The sequence below is a fragment of the Vombatus ursinus genome, unplaced genomic scaffold (genome assembly GCF_900497805.2).
Source record: "Vombatus ursinus unplaced genomic scaffold, bare-nosed wombat genome assembly UNPS02015175.1, whole genome shotgun sequence".
Classification (NCBI taxonomy): Eukaryota; Metazoa; Chordata; class Mammalia; order Diprotodontia; family Vombatidae; genus Vombatus; species Vombatus ursinus.
Genome location: NW_020954953.1, coordinates 16,927,262 through 16,955,006, shown reverse-complemented (window position 1 = coordinate 16,955,006; position 27,745 = coordinate 16,927,262). Strand labels below are relative to the sequence as shown.

The 27,745-nt window shown below is 35.7% G+C and overlaps 1 protein-coding gene across 4 annotated transcripts in view; it reads right to left on the bottom strand.

Annotated features, from left to right (window-relative positions):
* LOC114031506 (protein SCAF8) overlaps nt 1–27,745 on the bottom strand; it is a 209,876-nt gene that overhangs the window by 81,734 nt on the left and 100,397 nt on the right. For 3 of the 4 annotated variants that reach the window (XM_027846619.1, XM_027846616.1, XM_027846620.1), the window contains exons 19-20: nt 27,014–27,232; nt 22,622–25,294 (exon numbers count right to left, since the gene is read on the bottom strand). In XM_027846619.1, coding sequence (XP_027702420.1) covers nt 23,838–25,294; nt 27,014–27,232 — 1,676 coding nt within the window. In that variant the 3' untranslated portion in view covers nt 22,622–23,837. Of the gene's footprint in view, nt 1–22,621; nt 25,295–27,013; nt 27,233–27,745 lie in introns of those variants that run through there. The other variant, XM_027846618.1, reaches the window with a different exon arrangement.

The window sequence follows — 27,745 nt, the reverse complement described above, 5'->3', positions numbered from 1 at the left end:
ATACAAACTGATACACTGTGAAGTAAGAGAATCAGAAGAACAATTTATACTAGAATATCAATATTCCAAAAATGAACAATTCTGAGGACTTTTAAAAATGAAGAATGAAATGACCAGACCCAGAACAATTTACACAATAATAACTACACTATAAAAACAAAATTTTGAAAGCTGTAAGAGCCATGATTAATAGCACAACCATTCATGATTCCAGAGGACCAATGATGACACATGCTATCCATTACAGAGAGGTGATGGAGTTAAGGTACAGAATGACATATTTCATATATATATATATATGTACATATCATATAATATGTTTATAGCCACCCACAGGAATTTATTTTGCTTAATTATACAAGCAAAGATTATGCAAGCAAATTTCTGTTACAAGAAATCTTCCTTTCCTTTCCTTCCCCACCACCCCTCAATGGAGTGGGGATGAGAGGGAGAGAAATTTTTTTTTCATATAAATAGAAAGATTACTATAGATGTCAAATGTTGTATGTACTTACAGATGAAGTCACTGTATTATTAGTTTTACTTAACTGTTTTGCTTTGTTAAAAGAGACCTCTCATGTAGCTGTAATCTATAATAAATGTATATAACATAAAAACAAAATATACCAATAAAGCCTAAAAACAAAAACAAATCTTGCCTCAGATACTTAATGCGACCCTGGGCAAGTCATCTAATTTCTAAATCTCAATCTCCTCTTCTATAAAATGATCATGATAACAGTACTTCACAGGTCTACTGTAAGGATTTTAAAAAAAGAAGACATTTAAAGAACTTGGCAAAAAGTACTATAGAAATGTGAGTCATTATTACTGTTACACTCAGCCGTCTTAATTTTGTTGAATTGCTTTCTTTTCCCTCTTTTATTCTTTGTTATTGATGGTGCCTCTGCGGGCATAGGGGAAAGACATATTTGGAAATAAACATGACGTAAAAACAAAAGATATCAACAAACAATTTTAAAGGGAAAAAAAAGAGAAAGAACAAAAGACATGCTTATAACACTAGGTTGTAGGGCAGCTAGGTGGCATAGTAGATAGAACGCCAGACCTGAAATCATGAAGACTTGAGTCTAAATTTCACCTCAGACACTTACTAGCTATGTGACTCTCAGTGACTCACTTGACCCTGTTTACCTCAGTTTCCTCATCTGTCAAGTGAGCTGGAAGAGGAAATGGCAAACCACTCCAGTACTTTTGACAAGAAAACTCCAAATGGGATCACCAAGAGTTGGACACAACTGAAACGACTCAACAACAGAACATCAAGAGGTTAAATAACATGCCCAGTCACACAGCCAGCAGATGTCCTAGTAGGACTTGTACTGGGTCTTCCTGGTTCCAACAGGAGCTCTCCATTGTGATACATTGCCTCTCAGCTAAATGATGATGATGACAATAAACATAATGAAATAGCTGCTTACATTCATGAAGCACTTTAGTGGTTCACAAAGCACTTTCCTCATACATTGTGTGGTCAGCAGTTTGGGGCTGGATTAAGTGAGAAGTAACTCACTTAATACATGTCAGTTACATTCTTAGAGAGTTGCTCAAGGAACCTGGAGTTAACTTGTGTGCCCATCAGTCAAGCAGTCTATGTCAGAGGCAGAGAACTTAAACATAGTTATTCCTGACTCCAAATTTGACCCCTTTACGCACAATGACATACTGCTTCCTGAAGAAGCCAGTGCAGAATTAAACCTGAAACTGGGAAGTTAGGTGATCTGGCTACAATTTCTTGGTTTCCAGGTAGGATATGAGAAGAATAAGTGGCAGAAGAGAGATTCAAACTCAGATATTCTGACACACAAATTACACTTTCGACTACACTAAGCTGTATCCCTAGAAAGGAAGTAGAACTAAGGAAAAATTGAAACAAACAACTTTTGGCTGTTGGCATGACCTTTGTCAGTCAAGTCATTCAGCAACCAAGCTCATGCCCAAGAAGATGAGGAAGATGAAGATGCTCAGAGGTTTAATGCTGAGGTCTCAGAGAGCAGTGGAAAGCAGACCATTATTCAAAGTTCTCCCCCCAAATCCCCAATGACCTGAAAGAGATTCTCTTCCAAGATGCCAAAGGAACAGTATTTTCTGATCAAATGTCCAAGAACCTCAGCAAGACTAGGAAGCCAATTCACAGGAGGTGATGCCATCTTAGGATAGCCCCAGACAAAGAGTCTGTCTGTGTGGCATAAGAAACAACCACATATGTGCACATAAGGTGCAAAAGAGAGGACTCAGCTCAATTCAACAAATGTTTACTAGGTGCCTACCATGTGCATGGCATTATGCCAGGCACTGAAGGTACAAAAACAAAAATCAAATGGTCTCAGCCATCAAGGAGCTCATATGGTAATGGGTGGGGGTTGGAGGAGGGAGAGAAGAATATGGACACAAATAAGTGCCAACCACCTACAAAAGTAATAAAAAAGATTTTCAAGAGGGAAAGAGTGTTAGTAAGGGATCAGGAAAATTCTGGCATAGGAAGAAGCATGTCAAATTTGCCTTGAAAGAACATTAAGGGTTCTACAAGGCATACATAGAAGAATTACATTCTAGGCATGTGAGAGTTCTTATGTCACTATCCAGAGGTGGACAATAAAATACCATGCATGGGAAACAGCTAGCAGGCTACTTTGCCTGAAAGGTAGACTGTCTAGGGCCAGGATGAATGATTGAAGATTTTTGAATTATGGCAGTATGGGGTCTTATCTGAATTACCAAGACCTGTCTAGTGCACAACCCATGCAGGGACAAGTTAACTAAAAAGTTCCAAGTTTATCTCATGAAGAACAAGTTGATTTGGACATGTATGTTATCCCTCCAAGATGATGAATTCGTAAACCCCACTAATAAGGACCAGAAAGTGGATAGCACTACTTCCCAGATTTTGAATACGAGCTTCCCAGACCAGGAGGCAGAAAACATGCCAAAGCCAGTTATAACTGACAACTCACAAGGTCATGACCAATATCCGGATGAACCTAATACTAGGGAATTGATTCAGAAATGTAATCATTACCACAGGCTGAGTAAGACTTACTCCATATGGGTAAGAATTCAAAAGATGAGTATTGTTGATGGATTTTACCAATAAATTACAAATAAAATTATATGTTGAGGAGAGAAATGTAAAATGAATACATATTCACAATGCAGTCTTTTTTTTTTTTTGCAGGTGGAAGGGAGGATTAGACACAGTTAGTGTCTGAGGTCACATTCGAACTTAGGTCCTCCCGACTCCAGGGGGACTCCAGGGCCGGTGCTCCATCCACTGTACCACCTAGCAGCCCCTCACAGCATCATAGTCTTGGTAAACTTTGAATGGCCATAGATTTTTACTTCGCACTTTAAGACAGAAAGAGAGATAAAGGATTACAGATATGGTGAATTTTGTAAGTGACTAATCACCTGTGTATGCATGCAACAAACATGATATAATGAGCTATAAAATAATCCTATAATCTGTAAATTACTACATTTAATGTGATATTCCTAAATTTCCTCTGGAGCCACTATAATACTGTAAAGTAACATGGTGCTTAACAAAAATTTAAATGTTTTTAATTTCTGTAAGGGGAAAATGTTCCTGGGGAAACTATTCTATAAAATATTAATCAAAATAAAACCATCAAAAATGTTTTCATTAAGAAATATAGAATGGTTATCAGTGGAACAAATTAGATCTATAACATACAGAAGCAAATAAACTTGGCGATTTATTCTTTGAGAAGAACCAAACCCCCAATTACCAAGTTGGAACTCATTACTTGACAAAAATTGCTGGGGAAACTAGAATGTAATCTGGCTGAAATTAGGTTTAGACCAACACCTCACACTACATGCAACCTAAACTTCAAATGGAAACACAATTTAGATAAAATATCATACCATAAACAAATCAGAGGAACAAGAAATTTCCTTTGAATTCTATGGTTACAAAAAGAACTCATGATTAAACAAGGGATAGAGAGGATTTTAGAAGACAAAACAATTTTGATCACATAAAATTAAAAAGGTTTTACACAAACAAAATCAATGCAGCCAAAGTTAGGAGGGAAACATTTAACAGGGGCGAAAATCTTTGCAATAAGTTTTTCTAATAGAGGTGTCATTTTCAAAACACATAAGGAATGGAACTGACTCAAATACGTAAGAATAACAGCCATTCTCAACAGATAAACCACCAAAGAATATGAACAGACAATCTTCAAAGGAAAAAATTCAAACTATCAACAGCCATATGAAAATGCTCTAATCACTAACAATGAAAGAAACCTAAATTAAAGCAACATATACCCTCCAGATTAGCAAAGATGACAAAAAAGGGAAAATGAGGAAAGTTGGAGGGCCTGTAGGAAATTAGATGAATGCACATTAATGCACTGCTGATGGAACTTGTGAACTGACAGAGCCAATTTGAAGATCCACCTGGAACTAGGCCTCAGAAGTTACTACAGGATGATTATATATATCCTTTGATCTAACTACATACCCATCTACATCAGCTCTATCCCAAAGAGATTAAAAAAATATGAAAAAGACCCATATGGTCAAAAATATTTACAGCTCCTTTTGTAGTGGCAAAGAACTGGAAACTAAAGGGATGTCCATCAACTGGGGAATGGCTGAACCAATTGTAATACATGAATGTAATGGAACATTATATGTGTTATAAGAAATGATAAAAGAGACATTTCAGAGAAACCAGGGGACTTGTATGAAGTGATGCAGAGTAAAGTAAGCAGAACCAGAAGAAAAAATTAACATAGTAAAGACAAATCATTTTGAAAGATTTAAGAACTCTGGGTCAATAAAATGCCCAACAATGATTTCAGAGGGTTAATGATAATAAGCCATCCTCCCAGCCTCTTGGGAGAGAGGTGATGAAATCAAGATATTGAATAAGATACACATTTTTGGAAATGGCCTTTGTGGGAATTTGTTTTCCTTGACTATATTTATTACAATAATTTTTTCTTCCCCTATCCTGGGTTGGGGGGAAGAGGGATAGGAGGGAAAGGAAGTACTTTGTTGAAAAAAATTATATAAAAAAAGGAAGCCTGTTATATGAAATTGTATACTTAAGGGAAAGTAACTTCTACTCCTAATACATACACACTTGCAAGGAAAACAGTAGATGCTATTTCTAATTTTATTCCCTTAAATCTGTGGTTTCAAACTCAAGCAGCCACATATTGACTTAGCCACAAATTTAACATTATCTATATTGTAGTATATTTTTATTTTATTAAACATTTCCCAATGACATTTTAAACTGGTTCAGGCTACGCTCAGGAGTTTTGCAATCACAGTGAGACACTTCTGCCTATTTCCTATGATTAGGATTCTCTATTCCACAGCTAAATTCTGTTTGGCCTACAAGGCAAGCTTTAATTTTAAGTTTTTAGAAGCAAGTCCCTGAGAAGACTAACAATAAATAAGCATTTTCCACAGACAGAATGAAGTCTTTCTGGATGGAAGAAAAATCTATGATCTTCACATATATATATATATATATATATGAATATATATATATATATAGTACTTTTAATACTAACTTAATACTAAAACTAATTATATTATGCTTTTAATACTAACATATTATATATACATATAATACTTTTTTAATTAGCCATTATATAGAATCAGTTTTCTTTGAAAAAAAATTTAAAATAATTTTAGGATCTTGAAATTCATAAGATTCAGCTTCCCTTTAAAGATGAAGAGATTAGGACCCAGGGAAATTCAGTGAAATTCGAGGCTATAGACAAGGGCTGAGCTAGGACCAAAACTCAGATCTTCTGACTCCCAATCATACGCTCTTTCCAATGCACTACACTTATTAAATGAGTACATGTTTCTTGGTCTTCATTTTAAAATTATAAAATAGAGGCAGAGCCAAGATGGTGGAGTAAAGGCAGGGACTGGCCTGAGCTCTCCCTAAAACCCCTCCAAAATACACGTAAAAAATGGCTCTAAACAAATTCTAGAGCAGCAGAACCCACAAAAAGACAGGAGTGAAACAAATTTCCAGCGCAAGACAACCTGGAAGATCAGCAAGAAAGATCTGTTGCACCAAGGTGAGGGAGGAGTGCAGTCTAGTGCAGGCTGCCCCAGGGCAGACCACAAACCCAGAGCAGGCCTCAGGGGACTGAATCACTGGCAGTTTCCAGACCTCTCAACCCACAGATGCCAAAGACAACTCAGAAGGTCAGCAGGATGGTCCCACCCAGGTCAGAGGGGAACACAGTCAGCGCAGGCCATGACAGCACAGCCCCCGCAAACCAAAAGGCCTTGGGAGTGATTGAATCAGTAGCAGCAGTGGCAGCGGCTGCTTCCAGAGGTCTCAGCCCACAGTAAGGGGAGAGGGGTCAAACAACTGGTCAGAAGGAGATTATAGGGGTCTTTTTGCTAGCATTAAGGCAGGACTCTGTTGCTTTGTCCATACTTGGATCCCGGCTGCAGTCCTAGGTGGCAGTCCCAGCATAGCAGAGTTTGTGGCCACAGTGGAGGGGGAGGGGCGAATCCTCCTCACAGTTGCAGGACAGAAAAGAGTGCTTATGGTCGCTCACAGACCAGAGCACAGGCCAGGAGAGTAGTAAACACCTCTCCTTAGATCATGCCACCTTGGAAGAAATGAAAACTTACAGATCCCTAGAAGTATCTCTGAAAACAGCTGAACAAAATCCCTGAATCTTGGGACAGTGTGCCCTCCACCCTGGAAGCAGAGCCCAACTTTAACAAACAGTTAAAAGTTAAGTAATAGGTCTGGAAAACAAGCAAGCAACAGAAAAAAACCTTTGATTATAGAAAGTTATTATGCTGACAAGGAATATCAAAGCACACACTCAGAAGAAGATCACAAAGTCAAAGTTCCTATGTCCAAAGTCTCTAAGAAAAACATGAATTGGTTTGAGGCCATGGAAGAGCTCAGAAAGGATTTTGAAAATCAAGTAAGAGATGTAGAGGAAAAATTGGGATGAGAAATGAAAGTGAGGCAAGAAAACATGAAAAATGAGTCAACAGCTTGGTAAAGGAGACACAAAAAATATAATAACACCACAGTCAGGATAACACAAGATTACACAGCTTCTACATTAAAGTACCAGAGGGCTTGGAATATGAGAGAAAAGTCGGGGGAGGTAAAAAAAGGGAGGGCAACTGGGGGAAGGGCTAGTCAGAAGCAAAACACTTTTAAGGAGGGACAGAGTGAAAGGAGAGAATAGAATAAATGGGGGTAGGTGATAGGAGGGAAATACAGTTAGCAACAGTAAATGTGAAAAGAATTTTGAAGCAAGTTTCTTTGATAAAGGCCTCATTCCTCAAATATATAGAAAACTGAGTCAAATTTGTGAAAATATGAGCCATTCCCCAATTGATAAATGATCAAAAGATATGATCAGTTTTCAAATGAAGTAATCAAAGCATTATCTATAGCCACATGAAAAAATATTCTCACTCATTATTGACTGGAGAAATGCAAACTAAAACAATTCTGAGATGCTATCTCATGCCTATTAGATTGGCTAATGGGACAGAAAAGGTAAATGACAAATGTTGGAGGGGATGTGGAAAAATGAGACATTAATGCACTATTGCTAAAGTTGTGAACTGTTTCACACATTTTGTAGAGCAATTTGGAACTATGCCCAAAAGGATTTAACACCATGCATACCCTTTGACCTAGCAATACCACTACTAGGACTGCACCCCAAGAGATGGAAAACAAAGGGTAAAAGAACCTATATGTACAAAAATATTTATAGCAGCAATTTTCTGGGCAGGGAACTGGAAATTGAGGGGATGCCATCAGTTCAGCAATGGCTGAACAAGTTGTGGTATGTGATTAGGATGGAATAATATTGTACTATAAGAAGTAATGAGTGAGGATGCCCTCAGAGAAATCTAGAGGGACTTGCAAGGGCTGATGCAAAGTGAAATGTACTGTGTAAAAAGGAACAGCAATATTACAAGATAATCAGCTGTGAATGACTTAGCTATTCTTGGCAGTGCAACTATCTGGGACAACTCTCAAGGACTTATGATGAAAGATGCTATCCATCCCCAGGGAAAGAACTGATGCTGTTTGAATACAGATTGGAGCACACTTTTTTTTAAACTTCATTTTTCTTGAGGTTTTCTTTTTTTTGGGGGGGGGGTCTATGGTTTCTTTTACAATAAGACTATTAGGGATATGTTTTGCCCGACTACATAGGAATAACAACCTATATCAAATTGCTTGCCTTCTCAATGAGGGGGAGGATGAGGTGGGCAGGGAGGAAGGGAGAAAATTTGGAACTCAGAGTTTTAAAAATCAATGTTAAAAATTGCTTTTGCATGTAACTGGGGGAAAATAAAATACTAAATAAAAAAAGAACATCAAAAAAGTTATATGCTGACTTTTTTTCCCCCAGACCTGAAATTGGTATTAGGACTCTCTCTACCAATGCAGATTTTCAGCTACTCTGGAACTTAGAAATAAAGTGATTTGTACAGTCACACAGTCACAGTTAGGATGGGCCAGACATGGAGCTTGCCAGGTTTTGCTGATTCCAACCTCTATCCAGGATACTGTAGTGCCCCATACTAAAAAATACCTTACATTTATATATGGTTTTAAGATTTACAGAGTACTTATGTACATTTACCCATTTCAATCTTGCAACAGTCCCGTGTCTAGATAAAGCAAGAATTAACCCCATTTTACAAATAAAGAAACAGGATCAGAGATGAAACTACAGCTAATAAGTGTCAGAACTAGGATTTGAATCCAGCTAATATCCACTAACTCTTTCATATATTTCTCTCTTTATGCAAAAACAAACAAAAAACCCTTGGGCCTTAACAACAACAAAAAAATTCCTAATTCCTTGCTTTTAATATCAAGTTCTCCACGTGTATTTTTTTTCCATGCTAAAGAGATAATTATACTGATATATCCCCAAAATATTTTTAGCAAAAGGTGAATTAAACAGGCATTATTATATTGGGACTACTATATGTCATAGAGAACTTAAAGATTTCACTTTAAAATCACTGGGAAATTTTAACTTAGGGAGTGTTTTTTCCCAAACTGCTGTCCTTCCTTGTAAATCACAAGTGATGCTAATGATATACTCCTTAAGATTTTTAACGTTTATCAGAATTACTTTGATTATAAGACGACAAAAGTCACAGCTATTTTCTGAAGATGATACAGAATAAGTCCATTTGTCCATTTTACCACACTATACTATAGGACAAAAAAGACAAACCTTTCTTATCAACAGGAAAGGAGAAAATATGAAAAGAAAATCTGCAAAGTATGCCCATTTCCTATATCAATTTCTCTATTCTCTAAAGTAAAAGCAGGGAAAACTATTAGAGTATATATAAATAAAATAGATCAGAGGTACTCAGTAATTCTGGAGCCACATGTACAATTACTACTACACTATAAATGACTAGTGACTATATCCTTTAGATTAACACAATCTAATAAAGAAATTAAGAGTTCTTGAAGAACTTCATATTAAAAGTGAAAGAGACAAGTCTATCAGTAGAGAAGATGGAATTATTACACATTAGAATGAAGATTCATTTTCAGTGGTAATTGGCCCTGTAGTAACTGGCCACCCCTTCAGTCTCCAGGAACCCACATTGTGGATAAGAACTGGCCTCAGCATCAAGAAAACCTGACTTGAAGTCCTGTCTCTGACACACAATGATTGTGTGAATCTAGATAAGTCATTTAACTTATCACTACTCTAGGCAACTCTAAGGCAGGAAGTTGCAGAGAGGGTACCAACTTCCATTAGTAAAGAGATTTTCTTTATCTTGATATTTCCTATGCCAATGAAAACACAGGTTCAAGCCTATAAATTTATTAACCCTATTAACTTTTTAAGACCTAAGACAATGTCTGAATCCCTGTCATCAGGCTGAGTAGGTCAAACCTATTTAAATATGAGGGTAATACAGTCTTATTTCAGTTGTAATTCACTACCAAATGAAGCCAGAGTGAGCAACAATGGTGCAGAGGTGGTTTAAACCATCACCTGAGACAGGACAAAGCTCTCAAATGTGTGAAGCCTGAGATTGATTTCTTTAAAAAACAAACAAACAAAAAGAGCCCATAGTTAATAGGGGATCAGAAAAAGAATATCTGTTCATTTCAGGATGCAAAATTAGCTCTTAATGACAACGGCCCTCAAACTATTTATATACTATGTTGATTCAAGACTTAGCAGGCCAACCAACAGAAATTTTAAGGTTTAAAGTATTTAATTTCTAACCAGTTTGCATGAAACAACAATTACTGATTTAAAAAAAATTTCTAATTTTTAAATAATCAACAAATCAAGACAATTATTATCACTTTATATGTTTTGAGGGGAATTTTTTTCTGGGTGAGAAGATTCCTGTATCTAAGTTTAAATTGACAGAAAAGTTAATAATTGCTGCCCTTGTCAAAGGATAATCATTTATAAGTAGGTTGTTTGTTTAGACTTATAAACAATATGGCTAGTCAAGTATTTTTACAAGCCTGGTAGGTCAATTTTGGTCTCTGAAAAAGTTGTAGTTAATTATGTGTTGTGCTCCAATCTTATACTTCCAAGTCTGCTCAGCCTGTAGTACTTAAATTGGGCTACCAACATGAAGCTATTTTTTTTAAGATGGTTAAGATGGCCAGGTTTCAATCTTTTTCATTCTGAAGACAATAAAACTATTTAAATATAAATAAAGTTTATTCTCATCCCAGAATAATTTTGGCTTGGCTTCTTCTTGCAGTTTTTCAAAAATAATGGACTTCAAAATACCTCAGGGAATGCTTCATTTATCCTGAATTTTCATGCAATGAGAAGCTACAAACAAAAGGCTTTTGTGTTTTTTAAGTCTGTGGTAGAGAAATGTTATTAAATTTAGAATTCCTTACTAAAACAAGAAATGCATTTTCCTATCTTAATCAGAGTATGTAGAACATGACTCAGCCATCATGATTAACATATTTGGAACTTTACATTTCTGTGCTATTTTCCTCATGCCCTGCTATGGCTTTCTAAGTTGTGCTCATTTTTTGCCCATCTCTCTCTCCACAGGTTGTTGGGATGTCAACTCTACCTTCTTGCTAAAATGCCACTGCCTCTTTTCACCTGCAGTTTCTAAACCAGTTGGGAAGCAAGGTACCTAAGTTTAGCAGAGTAAACAGCTGGACAGTTGGCTTAGGGGAAGAGGAACTGAGGAAGGTATGCTTACTTCTGTGCTCTGCTTTTTAAATAAAGTGAGGACTACAGAACTTTGTGATGGCCCCAGGGAGACCGGTTTTGCTTGCTTCTGAGTACTTGACTGTTGACCTCAGTAGTTGCATGGTGAGGTGTTTCTGTAATTTTTTAAAAATATAAACCTTATAAAAGGCTAAATTATGAAATTTTATTTTTGTTCAGTTTTAGAATGGTAACCACATACTGTTTTACTTCCTTTTGACAATTTTGTCTTTCCTCTCTGCCATTAGATTATGAGTTCTCAAACAATTCACTTAACCTCTGGATATCAGTTTTCTCATCTGTAAAATGAAGGGGTTGTATTAGACGATCTCTAAGATCCCTTCAAAATTTTAAATTATGTTTACATGAATTTGGAACTTTGGAACTCTTTGGTGTATTTTTAACATATATACAACATTTAAAAGAGTAAAACAATCTAAATATAATTCTTAATATTGAGAATATAATTTAGTAAAAGACAATTCTACCTTGGGCCCTTTCCAAAATAATTATGTTAGTGACAACATTTCTAGAGGATGGTGAAATGGCATCTTTAAAAAAAAGTCCTTCCTTTCCTCAGCAGCCTGAATTAGTCATTTAGAATGATCTTATTGACATAAAGATCCTTCAATTAGAAAATTAGTGAAAAACCTGGCACAAATTAATGATGGGCTAGTTCACTTGGTTAAGGTAGAAAGCTGAGGTCAAAGGTTGATCTCTGCAGGGCAGTTACCTTTGTTGTTTTTGAGGCCACAGACTCCACTCCTTCCAACTACATGGTAACTCCTCAAATTATTTAGACATAGTCTATGAATTACATTGTAAACTGGTTGTTTAGAACTTAGAACAAATACTTCTGGAAGAAGCAAAATCACAAAAAGACGCTTCAGTTCCCAGCCAGCACGGCCCACAAGCATGGTGCATGTACAGAAAGTACTGAAGGAACCAATCACTATATCTAACAGTGTTTCCAAGGGAAAATACATTCAGAGTTCCATATTAGGATGACAAAAATATAGCTCCATTAGGGAGCAGTAATCTCCTCTTATTTATCTCCAATTGCCAGGAAGAAAAAGTGCTAAATATTTCCCTAACTCTAGTAGTCACATAGGCAGGTCCCTCAGCCTGGGGTAGAGGCTAGAATAGAGTTGGAACAGATTACAGTGGGAAACTGTAGAGGCTTTTTTTTCTTTGCCTCTTTATTCCTCATGTCTAGTAAATAGTAATAATAGCATCTGTTTTTCTATAGTGCTTTAAGGTTTGCTAAATGTTTTCCTTGAAACAGTCCTGTGACATAGTAACCTTTAGAAGAGTTAAAACGATCTGCTCAAGGTCAACAAGTGAATCTGAGGACCAGATTCAAACCTAAGTTTCTCTTGATTCCAAATCCAACATTGCCTCCACTTCAACGTAGGCACTTAGTATTTGTTGAACCTGTTAGAGCAGAGAGGATACAGGGATTTGGGTTGGGTAGTAAAAGACTGTAAGGTCAAAGGTTTCCTGACAAGAGTGTTATTTTTCAGTTGGAGCTAGTTATCTTGTTACCCTCTTTTTTCTTTTGAGTCCCCAGGTATCAGATTTCTCACTACTATTCCTACTTCATTATGACCAGTGTTCATGTGTTTCCCTGACACACTGAAGAGAAATCTGGAAAAAGTGGAAACTCCCCAGCTCTCTCTAGGGTACAGGAACCTTTAAGTTTTTTTGTCCCTTCTCATTTCAGAGGGTCTTTTCCATAAACCACAATTTTCCTTCTTTCATTAGTTTTCTCAAGGGGAAAGATATACACACCTAAGTGATAATAACTATGCAAAAGACTGAAAAGAATCACATTTAGTATCTATGGAATTTCACCACAGGACTTCCAGAGGGAGCATTATGGTAAGACAGGGGAGGGTTTAGTGCAAGTAACTTCACCATGATGGAAATTATGGCTACCTGGGACTGGGGCGAGAATGTATCCTCCCTCCCACAAAAGTTCTGTGACAGAGGGAGAGAGGCAAAAAGGGAAAGGAAGTTCCAAACTGCTGCAGGTGAGAGGGAAGGAAAGTTCCTGTAGCCATCCAGTGGAGCTGGTCATTCAGGTAAGGCATTCAAATTAGGTCAAGAACTATTTGAAAAAGACTAATTTCACAGTGAATTTTTCCTGCCACCTACTTTCTGAACCAAACTGGTATAAAGGAAAGAATGCTGCATATGGAAATTAGAAGACCAAGGTTGAAATCCTGGTTTTCCTACCTCTATTGCTTAGAGCAAGCCACCTTACCTTTTTGGGTCTGTCTTCTAAACTTTAAGAGGGTAGGACTTGACAACCTCTAAGGTCCTTAATAACTCTCAATCTTAAAATACTACTGAGCTTCCTTTCCTTCTCTACAGTCTAAAAGCTGGCTTTTGTTCAGGCAATGAAAAGTAACTTATCAATGGAAAGGGAAATCTGATAAAAGAAGTCACAATGTATTTCAAAAACAAATATATGACTTTAGGATTAACTAGGAATTAGGATTATTTTGTATTACTGTTTCCCCTCACTAATGTGATAAGGAGGACTGCTGTGAGGATCAAATGAAATAGTATAAAGAGCTGTGTAAATCATCAAGCTCTGAGTCAATTATTAGTGGACATACTTGTAAAATAGACACTAAGGACTAACACAACAGATACCTGCTTTTTTTTTTTTTTTCTGGCTCCCTTTGCTCAAGTAACACTTTTCTTGAAATTTCAAACACTATAACCTCTCAGGACAGAATGTTATTTTTCACAAATCCCTAGCCACTTCTTTAAATAAATTATATAAGCTTTTTTTTCTTATAAAGCAAAGATATATGATATAAAAGTCCTCCTAGAAAACTAGGAACCACAAATTTGGAGGAGTATTTAATTACACCCCTTTGGAAAATATAAAGGCTCTAAATATTTCCAGAAGAAGTGTGAGTACTCTAAGTTATAAAAAATTGTTCTTTTATATAAACATTCCTAATCTGTGTCTCAAGTGTGACACATAACAGGCTATATAACCATGGGCAAATCACTTAATCTCTTAATGCCCAAAGCAACTCTCAAAGAGTAGGTTGAGGAACGACTGGCCACCTGAATACAGTATAGGAATTTTCTCAAAGAGAGGTACTTTCAACAAAGAAATCATAGGTCTAGAAATGTGTGTGTGTGTGTGGGTGTGGGTGTGTATATACACACCCACACCCACTCACACCCACAACAAGCATGCCTCACCTAATATTAATTGGCTCCAAGAAAAGTTTAAATGAAACAATGTTACTGGATACTATTACTGTCACAGGAACAATTTAAAAGTGGAAGATACTTTTTTTGTATATGAGGGAGGGGGGCTGTGAGTAGCTGTGGTTATTTTTGAAAAGAATTGCTGGATTTGGGAGACACTATGCAGGGGAAAAGGAAGGCTGGGTACAGTAAACAGTGAAGAGTGCTAGGTGCCACAGTAAAGCTGCATATTAGCTGTGTATTCCTGATGCTCCTTCATTTTACAACACACCTGTAAATCTGCAAAGGCATTTTTATTCCCTAGCTATGAAGAGAAAAATAATAGTGGGATACAGATACTATTCCAGAGTTATCAATAAGCTAAACCCCATTAAACCAATTCTATGGAAAACTTAAAGTATTTTAAGAATTCCATCATTTTTTCTTCTCCTCAAATACAACTGCACTTTAGATATGTAATCTGCTCACTCCTCTAAATTCTTAGGTATTTCTCATTTGACAGCTCTGGAGTTGTATTGTTCAGGAGGCCAAGGCTCATGTTACACAATTTATAGTTTTTCTTATGTTGTCTTCTCCCTCTGTTCACATGTTCTACTTTTATTCTCTTCAAAAAAATGCAGTGTTGTACAGCAGAATGAGGACAGGATATAGGGTTAGAAAACCTAGGTTTGACTTCTAGCTCTGTTGCTTACTAGCCTTGTGATCTTGGGCAAGGTAAAGGGATTGAACTAGATGATTTCAAAAACCCTTCCCCAAATCTGCTATTCTATAATTTTCCTTAGTTCCTGAATTTTTCATTACCTGTCTTTGGATTCTCCTCACACACTGTAAGACAGGTTAACAGGCTCTGAAACTCCTGTCACTTTTCATTAATGGCCCTTGCTAAGTCCTTTCTTTATATTCAAACACATGTAAATTCCTGGATTTTGGATAATCTTCAGGCCTACTTTCCAGAAGGCAGAATTATCCTGTGAAGGCACTACACTGGTTCAAACGTATTGATCAAGAAATCAGTGGAAACAATTAGCACATTAACAACAAAGCTCCAAGATCAAAATGAAACTGCTCACATTGTTGAAATGCAAGCCAAATTTAAATCCTAGCTACTAATTGATGTTCAGTCATTTTTCAGTTGTTCTAACTCTTGGTGACTCCATTTGGAGGTTTCTTGGCAAAGATACCAGAGTGGTTTGCCAGTTCCTTCTTCAGCTCATTTTACAGATGAGGAAGCTGAAGCAAACACGGTAAGGCAAAACACACTTGACCAGGGTCATACAGCTATTAAATGTCAGAGACCAGATTTGAACGTAGGAAGATTTATCTCCCTAACTCCAGGCCTGACACACTCTATCCACTGTGACACCTAGCTGCCCAACTACTAATGGTATCCAGTCTTAATTACCAGCCCCTGGAGAATTTAAATTGTTCTTTCGTTCCCCCTACCAAACCAGGATCTGTCTATAATTATTCCAATTGGCTTAATGATCCCAAAGAACTTGCCTGACTTTTGTAAGCTTCAGAAAAAGTCTGATCCCTGTTGGTGATACAATCACCAGTGCAAACAATAGGCTTGGCACAGAAGAATGCTATAATAGTTACAGGAGACTTCAAATACCTCTTTAACTTGCCTTAATGATAATTTGATCCTTCAAAAGGTGAAGGAATTAACAAGGGGAAAATCCATTCTGGATCAGATTCTTCCTAAAAGAGAACTGGCTGCTCAGGTGGAAATGAGGGTAACTTTGGGGGAAAGTAACTACTCCTTCATAAAATTTGTAATGAAGAAAGAAAATCTGGGGATAATTTCAAAGGCACGTTAGATTGTGGAAAGCATATTTTTAAGCTATTAAAGCTTTAAACTGCACTAAGATTTTTGAGACAGCCTATATTTGAAAGGATTCAGAGGAAAGCCAGGTAGGTTTCCTAAAATGCTTCAGGGGAGATCAATTCAGGAGAGATTAGAAATAATCAACAATGAAATTTTGAAGACACAAAGGGAGATGATTTCAATGAGAAAGAAAAACGGGATTTATCTGAAGGAACTGATGTAGATGCAGTCTGATGTAACTCCAATCCACATATTTTTAAAAGATGGAAGGCCCTATAAAAAAGCATCAGGAATGCTAAACCTAAGAAGGAAGTATTTGTTAAGCACTATCTATATGAACAGAAGGAGCTGAGGGTGGTTTAGGAAACTAAAGACCACAAAAAGGTTTGTGAGCCAAGGGAGAATCAAAGAAGCAATAAGACCCTTACTTGGAGCAGATGGGATGATAAATGGGAAAAAAAAAAAAGGTGTAGGTGACTTAATTCTTAGTTTTCTTGTCAAAGATTGATTTTTCTAATGGAAATGACAAAAAACATCTAACAGGGAATTGATTCCTGAGATAAGTAAGGAAACAACACTTAAAGGCCCCAATGAATTCCAATCACTTGGCCCAGAAACTACATTTTCAGGTGCTGAAAAAAAAAAAATAGCAGATATAAATGCTGAGCTACTATCTGTTATCTGAAAAATTGTGAACATTTTTGGCAAAAACAAAACCAATGCTGCTAAATTTAGAAGAGAAGCTGGGATATGTGGTAACTCTTTTCACCATTTCTTGATAAAGGCCTCATTTTTAAAATACATAAGAAATGGATTCAAATTTATAAGAACAAGAGCTATTTCCCAACTGATAAATTCTCAAAAGATGGACAACTTTCAGAGAAAGAAATCCATGCTATCAATAACTATATGAAAAAATGCTCTCACCAACAATTAAGAGAAATACAAAGTAAAATAATTTTGGGCTCTACTCATACCCATCAGATTGGCAAAGCTGACAAAAAAGGAAAACAAATGCTGGAAGAGCTAGGGGAAAACAGGGACAATAATGTATTGTGGGTAGAGTTGTGAACTGGTCTAGAAAGCAATTTTTTTTAAAGGCAATTGGGGTTAAATAACTTGCCCAGGGTCACACAGTTAGTAAGTGTCAAGTGTTTGGTCTGAGGGCAGATTTGAACTCAGGTCCTCTTGACTTCAGGGTTGGTGCTCTTTCCACTGCGCCACCTAGCTGCCCCTAAAAAGCAATTTGGAACTATGTACAAAAAGTTATTACACTGTGTATTCCCTCTGATACAACAATACTAAGTCTATACCCCAAAACGATCAAAGAAAGAGGAAAAGAACCCACATGTACAAAAAAATTTATACCAGTTTTTTTTGTTTTTTTGTTTTTTTTTTTTTTTGCAATAACAAAAAGCTGGAAACTGAGGGGGTAACTGCTGAATAAGTTATGCCATGTGAACGTGAAAGGAATATTATTGTGCTATAAGAAATGACAAAAGGGATGGTTTCAGAGAAACCTGGGAAGACCTGTACAAAGTGGTGCAATGTGAAATGAGCAGAACAAGAACAATTTATATAACAACATCAATATTGTAAAGACAAAAACTTTAAAAGACTTATAACTCTGACCAATTCAATGAGAAACCATGACTTTGGAGGATGTATGATGAAACAGTACCCATTTCTTAGGGTGGGTGATAGACTCGAAGTCAAATTGTGACATGTATTTTTTGGATATGGCCAATGCAGGATTTTATTTTTCCTGGCTATAGATGTTTTTAAAAGGAGATTTATTATTTTTTTCTTTCTCAATGGCAATTGAGAAAGGCAAGGAAATTGTGGGGTGGAGAAGGATAGATAGAAGGCAGATTTCTGTTTAAAATTTGTAATTAAGGAAAAAAATATGGAAAATTAGGCAGGTCCTCCAAGACTGGACATGGGGAAATGTCTTAATTTTCAAGTACAGGAAAGAGAACAGTCTGTAAACTACAGGCCAGTGAGCTTCACTTTAATTCCAGGAAAAATTCTAAAATGAATCATAAAAGAGATGGTTGAGGAACATTTAGAAAAGGAAGCAGTGATTAAAAAGAGCTAATCTGGGTTCATTAAAGAAAAAATCATGTCCCACTAATCTCATTTTCTTTTTTAACAGGATTGCTCAACTAGTAGAATGCTGTGGGAAGTTTACTTAAATTTTGGCAAAGCTTTTGATAAAGTCTCTTGTGTTATTTTTGTGGAGAATATGGAGAGATATGGCTTAGAAGGATGGATTAAGATCTGGTTAGTTGGCCAATCTAAAAGAGTCACTGTTAGTGGCTCAATGTTAACTGTTAAGGGGACTGCAGAGGAATAATTCCCTCAGATGTATGCTATGACTAATCAATGACACAAAGCTGGGGGAAGGAATCTCTCCCATACAGTGGATAAAAGAATCTAGATCCAAAATTATCTAGGCAGGCTCAGAGCAGTGAACTGAATCTAGTAAGATGAAATTCAATAGGGATAACAAAAATTTACACCTGGTGCAAAAATCAACTTCACAAGTATAAAATGAGAGAGGCATGAATTGATAGCAGTTGTTCCTGAAAGGATCTAAGAATTTTAGTGTTCTGCAAAATCAGTGAGAAAATAGTGTAATGTGGCAGTCAAAAAAGCTAATACTCTCTTGAGGTGCATTAAGAGAAGCATACTTTCTAGGAATGGAGAGGGAGATAATAATCAATGCAATATTCCCTCATCAGATATCTGGAATGTGATCAGTTCTGGGCAAAGTGGTCGAACAAGGGCATAGATATAAACTAGAGAAATGTTCAAAAGGCGGCAAGCAGGATGATAAGGGGACCTGAGTCCATGACATATCAAGATCAACTGAAGGAAATAGGCATGTTTATCCTAGGAAAAAGAAACTCAGGGGGTATAGGATAGCTGTCTTCATGTATCTGAAGGGTTGTCACATGTAACAGGGATTAGACTCATTCTGTTTGACTTTAGAGGGAAGAATCAGGAACAAATCTTGTTACTGATGTTATAGTGCAAATTTGTTTAGTATACGGATTAACTAGACAACCACTGAGATCCCTCCAAATTTTCACATTTAGTATTTGCCTACCTTCTTTCTTATATCCATTTTTTACTAGTCATTTTTCAAAATCAGTTCCATGAATTAAGTTATCTCTGCATGGATGGATTCCAACCATTCTCTAAAGCCCAGCAGCTGAAACTCTGAGGATCCTATTTGATAGACTACTTACTACTATACCCTTTGATGGAACTTTATATTCTCAAGTATTTAGAGAATCAAACCTTTGACACATAGGTATTTTTGTTGGGTCAGAGGATTATAAAAATATGGATTTATATAGCAGGTCATTCTTTACTATTGTTGGCAAAATCTAGTTTCAAGAAGCTTGCTGAATTAAAATATTTTGTTCTCCTAATTTTTCCTTCTCAAAAATTACAGCAAGCCAGACCGATTAAGGGAAAAATTTGTATAAGACTATGACATGATCAATTCTATAAACACTACCAAGCCTTTAAACATTTATCAATTGAGATTACTGCAGAAGATACTTATATCTATATTTTTAAATGGCTGAGCTCTCTGTAAAAGGTACTATGCTATCACCTATTACTGATGGCACCTATGTATCAAGATACTAATACTTAATAGATGCTCAATAAATTCTTGTAGAAATGACCATCTGGAATTTGATCATGAAAACTCAAAGTTTTGGCAATGAACCTCAAATACTTTATTAGAAAAACAATTTCAAAATAATTTGTAAACTTTTAATTATATTCAAAATATAACTAAATATTTCAGGTGTATTGGCAGCTTTTTTCAGAACAGAAAATCAATGTCTGATAGTAAAATTCAAAATGACATTTTCACAATGAACTGAATGTAGATTTTTAAAATTACACATGAAGAGAAAATGAGAGGTAGCATGATTTAATAGACAGAAGGCCAGTCTTGGAGTTAAGGAGACCTGGGTTCAAGCTCTGCTTCAAATACACATAGAGCAGCTGGATAGCCATGGACAAGTTATTTAACCTTTCAAAGCCTCATGCTACTCTTTTAAACCATCAGCTACAGATAAGCTGCCTGATCTATACTGGAAAGGGTTAACAATGAAATCACACATCTTGACACATAAATTCGTACAAAAAATAGTTGTGTTTTTAAAAGGTTAACTTTTCCTTAAGTGAAATGCAGCCTCTCAAAACAAAACCAAAAAATTTCTTCCATCAGCCTTTTTATACAAACAAATGAAATATAGTAAAGTGACAATAAAATAGCCTAACCCTCAGAAAATAAAATATTCTACTCTTGTAAAAAAGTAACAACTAAATATTAAAATAAAAAAATTTTCAAGAGAATTTTATGTAAAACCAATTCCATGGTTTTAAATAAATAATTTCAAATTCTTTTGCTCTTTTACTACACATCTCTTTCAGTTATATTTGTCTACCCTACACATAATAAAACAAAATTAGTATGTAGATATAAGTATTCTATCTATAACATGATGCAGCTAAAGACTGCTTTGCTGTACAGTAAGCTTTTATTCTACAATAATAATTGTAACAACTGTTGGCAACTGTAAAAATACAATATACATCTATGCTAGGAACAGAAGCTAATGTTTAATGAAATGTTAAGACATTTACAAAATGCTTTTTTTTAAAAAAATCAACAGTTAATTCCTTCACTAATGTACATTGCAGAAAACCAAATAAGCCTGCCTTTCCAGCAAGTTACAAATGAAAATGATATTCTGATTTGGAATAGAACATAATTTTCATCTGCTGCATTTAAAAACCCTTTTATCAGAATGATGACACTTCCCTGCATGTTTCCAACTACCAGCATTACAGCAACAAAAATGTGATCAGAAGCGTGGTTGGAGTACGTATACCAAAGTCAAACTTATGAAAACAAAATCAACTTGTTTTTCCCCTTTTATACATATACACAATGGTGAATACAAAGCTACTAGATGTTCTAAATATTTGTTACGAATAATATTTTCTTTCCTATATAAGAGCAAAATGAAAAAAGTGTATTTGAGAAAATATTATTCAGCTTCTTTGAAAAACAATGCATCACAAATTCAAACTTTGCGTGCTTACTGTGTTTCCACAAAATACTGCTGTCTGATTAAGTATCTTCCACTTCCAACCAGTGGAAAAAAACATTTTGCCTTCAGCTTTACAGATTAAATAAAGCTCAAAGGAGAAACAAGGCCTGGGATCAAAAATGGTAGAAAAGTACTGTGACATTTTATTACTACTTAGTGCAGGTGAATTTCACTATCCACACTTTAAAATGCTAAGTAAACCTTAAGTACTTATGCATAAGAGAAATTCCAGTTACTAAAAACTGAACTATAACGCCATTAAAAAAAGTTATGCTTTCTTAAGGACAAGTCTAATAGCTTTCATGGGTGCTAAGACCCTGAACCTCATGCAAACATATCACAGATGTCCTTTCCCTAAGAAAAGGACTGAAAACAATACACATTATTAATGGGATTTAATTCTCTTAAAGGTAAAGGACAAAATTCTATTCTCACCTCTACTCCAGATAAAGAAAAAAATAAATACAATGGCATATGAGTGTGTGTGTGTAACATATACACACACACACACATATACATATATATGGGGGGGGGAGAGAGAGAGAGAGAAAGAGAAAGAGAGAGAGAGAGATTGAGAGACTCAATGAAAAAAATTCTTCATTTTTGGCCAGGAACCTCTGTCTACACTCCAGATCCTTCCACGTGAGCAAAATCTATACTAACTTTAATGAATGCATCTTACACCCCACCTGTCTTTGAGAAAACGACAACTTCATTTGCAAAGGAATTTTACAAAATAGCAAATGATAATTTGTTGGAGATGGAATAGGGAGCATAATTACATAAGGAAATGGTTGAAAGTCTTACTAAATGCCTAATTGCCACCAATGGTTATTTCAAAACAAAACAAAATAAAAACAAACAACAAATAAAGGAAAATAGAAAAAAATACTATTGATACTTGATTTTTCTCAAAGGCTAATCTGAACAATGGTACCCAGAAGTTCTACTTTATCCGTAAGCCTTCAAAACACACAGCTCACTTTGTCTCTGGTATACAATTTTGTTTTTTAATCCAACAATACCATAATAGTTTGTGTGCAATAATTCTGGACTTTGGAAATTCACTTTAGGCAAATAACCAGTAAACAATTTAATGCTACTGCTATCTATCCAAAAGACCAAACATATTATTGGGAAAAAAAAAAGATAATGCAAACATTTGCTTAAAATTTGGCTACATGCAAAGCTATGGTTTTGTGTTTGGATTTTTTCCTAAAAGTTAAGCCAAACCTCTAGTGTATCTCTTTAGTGTTTCTTTTTTCACTTTCCCAAAACAGTAGGAACTGCAACTATGAGCACGAATAATTTTAAGCAATTAGCCAATCTTCTGTAATTTTCTTTCTACCAAGTCTTAGACAGTATTTATTTTATAATCTAATTTTATTCAATTGTGTTTCTCTGTGGGTATGCATATAAGTGCATGCCCAAAGAGAAATAGAAAATGTCTACATACAATTTACACAATAGATATATACATACATACATTATATATACATACTAATGAGACCGCATGATTTTTGGTAAAAAAGTACATGCTTTTTCTACCACAATGTTCTTGCATTGGTCTTACAAAAGTAATAGAAACCTTTTGCAACAACTGAAGCATGTACTACTGCTGATTCAAGATTTTAATAACTTGTAGGTTAAAAAAAAAATACAATGCCTAGAACACTGTTATCAAACAAATATGTTTTATTGGCAGCTAAAAACAGAATTCACCCAACAATGAAACTTTTTTTATATTTTTTTTCTTTCTTTCTTTTTACTCACTGCAGTACGAGGAACAAATCACAGACACTTACTTTGGAGATAACAGAGACCATGGTGTAGATTTTACAAAATCATTTTTAAAATCTCTGTATTGTGCTCCTCAAATGACTATGAGTCAGTCTTTGTTTTGTTTTTTGTTTTTGCCAAATAGCAGAACATAAAATATCACAGCTTTGTCTATACTTTAAAATTCTGCAGCAACCTAAAGACATGGACAGATACACCACCAACTGTTGTTTTCAAGTATATCAATTTCCATATCAACCTAATAGTAGTATCTAAAAAATTCACTTTCTTCCATAGGAAGTCTTTGTTTGACAAGCTGTTATTCATCTCTTTGACGTTTTAAAAGTATCTGGGGCAACATTTGAAATTTATCAGAAAATAAAAAATGTTTACCTACCATGTTCAAATTAAGAACAGTGTCTATACAAGTCAGTTGTACAATTATTTAAGTGAAAGATGAACATGAACATCAGATTAACTTAATTCTGGCAGACAAAAGTGAACTACTAAGGTCCAGTCAGCCATTTATCTATTACAGAGAGATGACAACTTTACAAAAGGTATCTTTTACCTACTGAGTGATGATTATGTCCCCTCAGTTTCTGTGCTTTCTACCACTGGTTCACTTTCTATATCAGCTTCTGTGTCACTCTTCTCTTTGTTTATTTCACTTGAAGATGTCAGTTTTTCATAAAGTTCAGGATCATTCTGTACTTGTAAAGGTGGTGGTTGATTATCTGTCTCTGTATTTTCACCATTTACCTGGGGTACATTATCTGCTTTTCGTTGAGAAGTGGCCCCTTCAAAATAATCAAAAACTCGTGGATGTGGATGTGGGACCCAGGTGTTCTGAATTCTGTCTCTTCCAAAACGATTCCCATTAATTTCTCGGCAGAAATCAAAATCTCTGTCATCTCTATCCCTTTGTCTTTCCCAGGGTCTTCTGCGGTCATCAAAATCTCTGTGAGCATCCTGTCCAAATCCTCTGTTCCAAATGGGACCACTTCTAGGATCAAACCTATAATTCCCATGTCTAAATCTACCTCTGTCTTCATGGAAGCCTTTGGGACCACCATAGAGAGGTAAAACACGATGCTCTCTTTCATCAAAATCTCTATGGCCCCAAGGCTTATCTGAATTAAAACCAAAGTGGTCTCTTCGACCAAGGTTCTCTATACCTGGTCTTACAAGATTTTCTCTTATATCTATATGTGGTCTTCCAAAGTGTTCCCTTCCATCTATTGGAGGTCTTCCTGGACCTTCTCTTGGATCTACAGGTCGCCCCACTACGTCCCTAACATCCACTGGTGAAGGTCTACTAATGGTTTCCCTGTTTTCTATAGGAGGAAAACGATAATCTCTATCTCCTTCCTGTTGAATACTATCATTCCCAAGTGGTAGCCTTTTTTCTGGATTAGGAATATGATCTATATTTTGTCTTAAAGGAGCTGGAAAAGGTCTCTCTGCCTGACTGAAAATATCTCCCGGAGCAAAAGGACCACGAGGTGGAGGATGAAGAGATGCATCAAGGATTGCTGGAGGAGGGATTCCTCTTTGCGGTGGAAGTCCAGGTTGCATCAAAGGGAATCTTGGCCCAGGAGATTGTGGTATAAGTCCTGGACGAATATCTAACATTGGTATTCCAGGCATCCGCTGACCAGGAATATTTAATGGGGGTAAGTTTTGAGGCCCAGTTGGTGGCTGTGGTCCCAGAATTCCAGAATTAGTTGGAACATTTGGTGGCTGAACTCCCAGGAGTCCAGAATTGCTAGGAATATTTGGAGGTGGTACCCCCAAGAGTCCAGAACTACCTGACACATTGGGTAGTTGTGGTCCCAGAATTCCAGAACTACTTGGAATATTTGGTGGCTGTGCTCCAATAATTCCAGAACTACTGGAAACATTAGATGGCTGTACTCCCAGAATTCCAGAATTGCTTGATACATTTGGTGGCTGTCCACCCAGAATTCCAGAACTGCTTGACAAATTAGGTGGCTGCCCACCTAGAATTCCAGAGCTACTTGAGACACCATTGTGGATCACTAAAATGGAAAGACAGAAAGCAAAATTATAAATATTCATTAAAATGAAAGGTACCCAATATAAAATGCATTCACAATAGGAAACTTAAGTTCCTGACAATGAAATGGAGCACTATGAAAATAGTAATGCAGAAGGATCAAAACACCTATTAATTTTAATAGATGGTAGTCAGTCAAGAAAAGTACTAGATTACTCAAAAAAATTTTAATTTTTTAAAAAATCCAAACCTATCTATAACATCTTGCCCTCATTTTTAATCTTGTAGAACTTTCTTACAAATGTATGTGAGCTGGGTGATAATGCACATGAATCTTAGTACTTTAAACCACTCATATCTCCATCCCTAGGTTCTACTGAAAAGCTACAAAGATGAGGTGATGGATGACTTTTAAATACATTTTTGGTGGTGGGGTATATGCTGGTTTTATTATATTGAGGGAAGGGATAGGAATAGCTTTTATTTGGGGATTGGAGATTATTCTTAAAGCAATTATTTTTCCATTTTTAAAATAAATTTAAAGTCTACAACCTCTGGTAAGATTGCACGCTAAATTAAATATGCTTTCTGTAAATCTAAATCAATGCCCGGTTGCCTTTTAATACATGCTTTTTAATAAAGTACAGTTCCCAGATTTAGCATTGTGTTATTGTCTTGTTATTGTTTTAAGCCTCTGAGCGATTAAGAACAATTAGCTTTGCTAATATGGGAGAAATGTTGTCAAATTTTGGACATGAAGTACGAAATAAAAACCATAGGCTTCTTTTCCACTAGTATGTTGACTCATTATAGTAAAGGCAGAAGTAGGTCACTTGGGCCCACTATAATTTAAGGAAAATGAGCTTCTTTTTTTTTTAATGTCAATAAGACAGATTTTTTTTATTTCCAGGAGACAGTAGTAACTATTTTTTGATATCAAACTCAGTTGATAGAAAAATATAAAACTTTATACGTCAAACTCATTCAGTTAAAATAAACTTTTGCGGGCCACTTGCTAGAATTCAAAGCAACTATTTTTTTCCTTTATGTTTAGGCCTCAGTCATTTGTAAAATGTATAAATATGTAAAGACTAAAACATCTAGTGTTCCTTCTAACTTTTAATTTTATGATTTTTAGCTGCAAGGTAATGATAAAATGTACTGCTTTAAAAAGAAATTTTGGTCTCTCAAGAAGAGGTCTCTCAAGAAGTTAGTGTATATACATTTATTTCTTGCTGCATTGCTTTGTAGTCCAAAAAGTGCTAAATGACAATAGATACCAAGTATCTACACTTATTGAAACTGAAAATTATCTAGATATCTTTTTTTACACATTTTATGTATATATGGAATCTAGCACAGATATTTTTCAATTAGTATACCAATCAAGTTAGAAAATTTTCTAGCTGACGGAGAAATCAAAACATAAATCCATTTGATTGAAAAATACTAAGTACTAAAAATTTAGACCAGATTTAACAATCTCATCAACTAAAACAGAACTACGGCAGATAGGTACATGAATATCACTCTCTATAGTCCCAATACCAATGTATTACTGTGGCTCTCTGCTACTTTCAGGGCAGGGCTACATCAATGAGACAAATTATAATACATTAGCTCATTATATTCCTTAACTTTTACTTTCCTTTCCCTTTCTGTATGTGTGTGATGTGTGAGAAAGGGAGAGAGGCATGTAGTTAAGTTAGGGCTTTTGAATCATGCTTCTGACATTTATTACCTGGTCTGGTACTTTCACTAGAAGAAAGCTGGTGGTCTGTGAGGTGTGACAATTTGTCTTCTGACTCTGGCTGGTTACTTGGTGGATTAAAAACATTTCCAACTGACATGGTTGAAGTAGCAAGACTGCTAGACACAGAGCCAACTGGCAAAACAAGGTTACTAAAAGCAACATCTTTCATTGTCTCTGGAGTCATGGATATTGGAGGCTGTACCAGAGCTGTTTAAGAAAAAGAAGTGTCTTGTTAAAGGAATCTGTAATTCATCCAATTCAACAAACATTTTGAAAAAGAACCTGAAAGGTAAAAAAAAATATTACTAGTTGTGAAGGATGAAAAGCTGAAAAAAGACAGTCCCTGTCTCATTTATTAAATTTCAATTAAAATATTTACATTTACCACTAAGTGACTTGGTCAATATTTTAGATGGCTCTCACTGTACTGTTTTTCTATTCCTAGACTTCCTATATTTTCTCCTCACAAATATACTATAGGGAATATAGATCAACAACAGCAGATAGATTACTTTGTGCAGCCATTAGCCAAATTGATAAAATGAGCATGATAATAAATATTTATAGTACCTAATTCACTGGGCTGTTGAAATTCAAATGAGGTAATATATGTAAAGTGCTTTGGAAGTCTGGTATTATAAAAGAAAAATGATATAAATAACAAAATATAAACCAAAAACTGGTTAATGATAAGACTGTACAGCTAATGTATAAATATGT